The sequence below is a fragment of the Phoca vitulina genome, unplaced genomic scaffold, assembly GCF_004348235.1.
Source record: "Phoca vitulina isolate PV1807 unplaced genomic scaffold, GSC_HSeal_1.0 scaffold14, whole genome shotgun sequence".
Taxonomy (NCBI): domain Eukaryota; kingdom Metazoa; phylum Chordata; class Mammalia; order Carnivora; family Phocidae; genus Phoca; species Phoca vitulina.
The window spans coordinates 1233365-1236030 of NW_022589717.1; the positions used below are offsets into that span (position 1 = coordinate 1233365).

At 38.7% G+C, this 2666-nt stretch overlaps 1 protein-coding gene across 1 annotated transcript; it reads left to right on the forward strand.

Annotated features, from left to right (window-relative positions):
- Nucleotides 1-1336: 1336 nt before the first annotated feature.
- LOC116637299 (kita-kyushu lung cancer antigen 1 homolog) lies at nucleotides 1337-1756 on the forward strand. Its single transcript, XM_032412692.1, has one exon. The coding sequence runs from the start codon at nucleotides 1337-1339 to the stop codon at nucleotides 1754-1756; it is 420 nt and encodes a 139-aa protein (XP_032268583.1).
- The last annotated feature ends 910 nt before the right edge of the window (nucleotides 1757-2666 follow it).

Here is a 2666-nt window from a genome sequence, read left to right on the forward strand (position 1 = left end):
TCCTGCTAAGATGTAAAATTGTTTATATACCAGAAGAAGGAATTACATTGCCATAAGATAGAGTAAAAAAGATTATATTGTATGAAGTATTTGATTAATAAAAATTAGTTTATATTTTTTAAATTCATTTGTCTGCCACAATGAGGAGCTTGGTAAATAGTAATTAATTTTACAAAGTCCAAAATTCCCCTCTTCCACTGTTCTTGTTGAAGTCACTCTTCCCTTTTCTTTATTCACACACTACCATGGTACTTTTGCCTGGGGGTTGCACTTATTACTCTTAATATGAATGTGATTCATTTCTCCTTCCCTGTACAAAGAAAAAATTATCCCCAAAGGAAAAAAGAATGGAGACACTTCTTCATTCCTTATTCCAAGTCCTGAAACTAATAGTAATGGAACTAGGTGTCCCAATTCAAGCTCTGATCAGGGAGAAAAGCAGTTAAACATATACTATCCCTGATACCCAGCTTGCACAAAGTTACCAAGGGTTTTGATTCATTCAACAAATATTTTCTGGGGCCTATTCATTCCAAACATTGTGCTAGGGGCCAGGGATGCAAAAGAGTAAACATGCCACTGCACTCAAGAAAGTCTCTACTGAGTAGTTTGACCCACAGGCTAGAGAGGGGATAAAACATGTTTAAAATTTCCTTTTCACACTTTATTTTTTACGTTGTATTGTGTTTCTATGTCTTTCGTACATTGCAGATATTTTGAATCAGGATAATAAAGGTGCTGATTATAAACTCACTCTGTAATATTCATACAGTGGCCAAATGCGGAAAGTAAATGACTATTTTTAAAGTTGTAGATGAGTTCCAGCTTAAAAATATATATAAACACACATACATTACACACACCAAACACAAGGTTTTTATTTTAAATCGAGGAAAAAAGAATAAAGCAAATAGAGAGTACTGAAAATATACTGACAACATGTGGAAAAATACAAGATACACAAAATGCAAAGTATATCTAAATCATTTTCCATCTCCTCTATTATCTTATCTCCCCATTCCAAATAATCTTTTCCATTTAGTTTTTTTTAATTAATTTTTTTCAAACTAAAACTTGCAATTCACTTATACTTAAGTCATCAATATTGCTTCATGAAAGCATTTTGATGTCTAAATTTTTTGTCATAAATGTTTTTAAAATGTTCTCACCTCATTTCCTTTCTCTAGAGAAAGAATGACAAACTCCAAAAGGTTTAAATTTCATCTGAAGTGGAGCTGCACCAGGCAGTGTGGGATGCTTAGCATCATGGCCCACGACTTCCCTAGTCTGGGCGACTAGTGTCCCCCTGCTTCCCAACTGCCAGCCAAGTGCCTCCATGCCCGAGAAGAGAGAAAGAGGCGGAAGAGGAAACATGAGCATGCTGTTGCTTCTACTGAGTGGCATTCTGTTTGCTTTTCTGTTTGTCTTCTGGAAAAGCCGCTTTCAGAGCAGCGTTGGTAAAATGTCATCAAATTCGACTTCTCTTGCACTAGTAAGACCAACCTCTTCTACTGGGTCAACTAAGAGCAACACTGATAAGAGTCTTTCAGTCATCAGCCTCTCTCGGGATATCTTAATTAATTCCCCACACACCATAACCATGCTGAAGCGAATATTGGTAAACCTCAGGATCAGCTTGGAATACAAGCTGGCTGAACTGGAACATTTCCTAGTTATCAAGGGTTTAAATGGTGCATTAGTTAACTGGAAATCTGACAGGCTTAGAGAATGTAATGACAGTGGAGGCAATCATTAAAGGCACTTTGAGTGAATTAAAAAAAAAAATTCATCTGAAGTGGAAAAATCCAGGTTTGGAGGTCGTCTCACCTTGGTGAAAAGTTATTCTTCAATCTTCAGTGGAATCCACAGAATGTCTGAATAGTCACCTAAACGTTCATGACTTATCACACTGGAAAGGGCACTTCCTTTTGTCTTGAAAGGTGGTCTGTGATCTCCATGGGGCAGCTCAGATTTATTGTCTCTGCTTTGCATTGGTGTCCCATGGCTCACTCCACTATGACAACAGCCCTGGTGATTCCAACTAGGAACAGGAAGTAGGAAAGGAAGCCTGCATCCTGCAGAGTCCCTACAAGATGACTGAAGGAGTCTTTGCAGACCTCCTGCCTTTTGTCTTCCCCCAGAGCAGTACACACAGGACTATGAAGGAGGCACACTATGTATTTTGCCAAAGAATCAGTGTATCTCAGAAAAGCAAAATCACACAGGGCATGCAAAGACTCAGAGGAGGTATCCCATGTGGCTGTTCCTCTCTCTCCAACCCATCTCTCTTCCCCACATCTCCCTTTAATTTCCTTTCCTTTCCACACAGTCCACTTTTTCAATCATCCCTCTCTATCCTGGGGAAACCCACACCTCACCACAGGAAGAAAAAGTTCTTCTCTCATCCTTTACCCTCAGTTTGTTCCTAAACATTGAAAACCTAATTCTGTCAGGCAGTCAGATGCTAGTGAGGGTTTTCTCTTTTCATTGATGAAGCATTCCCTTAGCTAAAAGTGAAAATTTTCTTCTACTGCAAGGAGAACTGCAGCTGGTTTCCTTGCTAGCAAGTTCACCAGCAGTTATGGGTTGAATTATATGGAGAATGATTTGGACCATTTTTGGAGACAGAGTCTTCACAAAAGTAATCAGGTTAAGATGGAGTCATG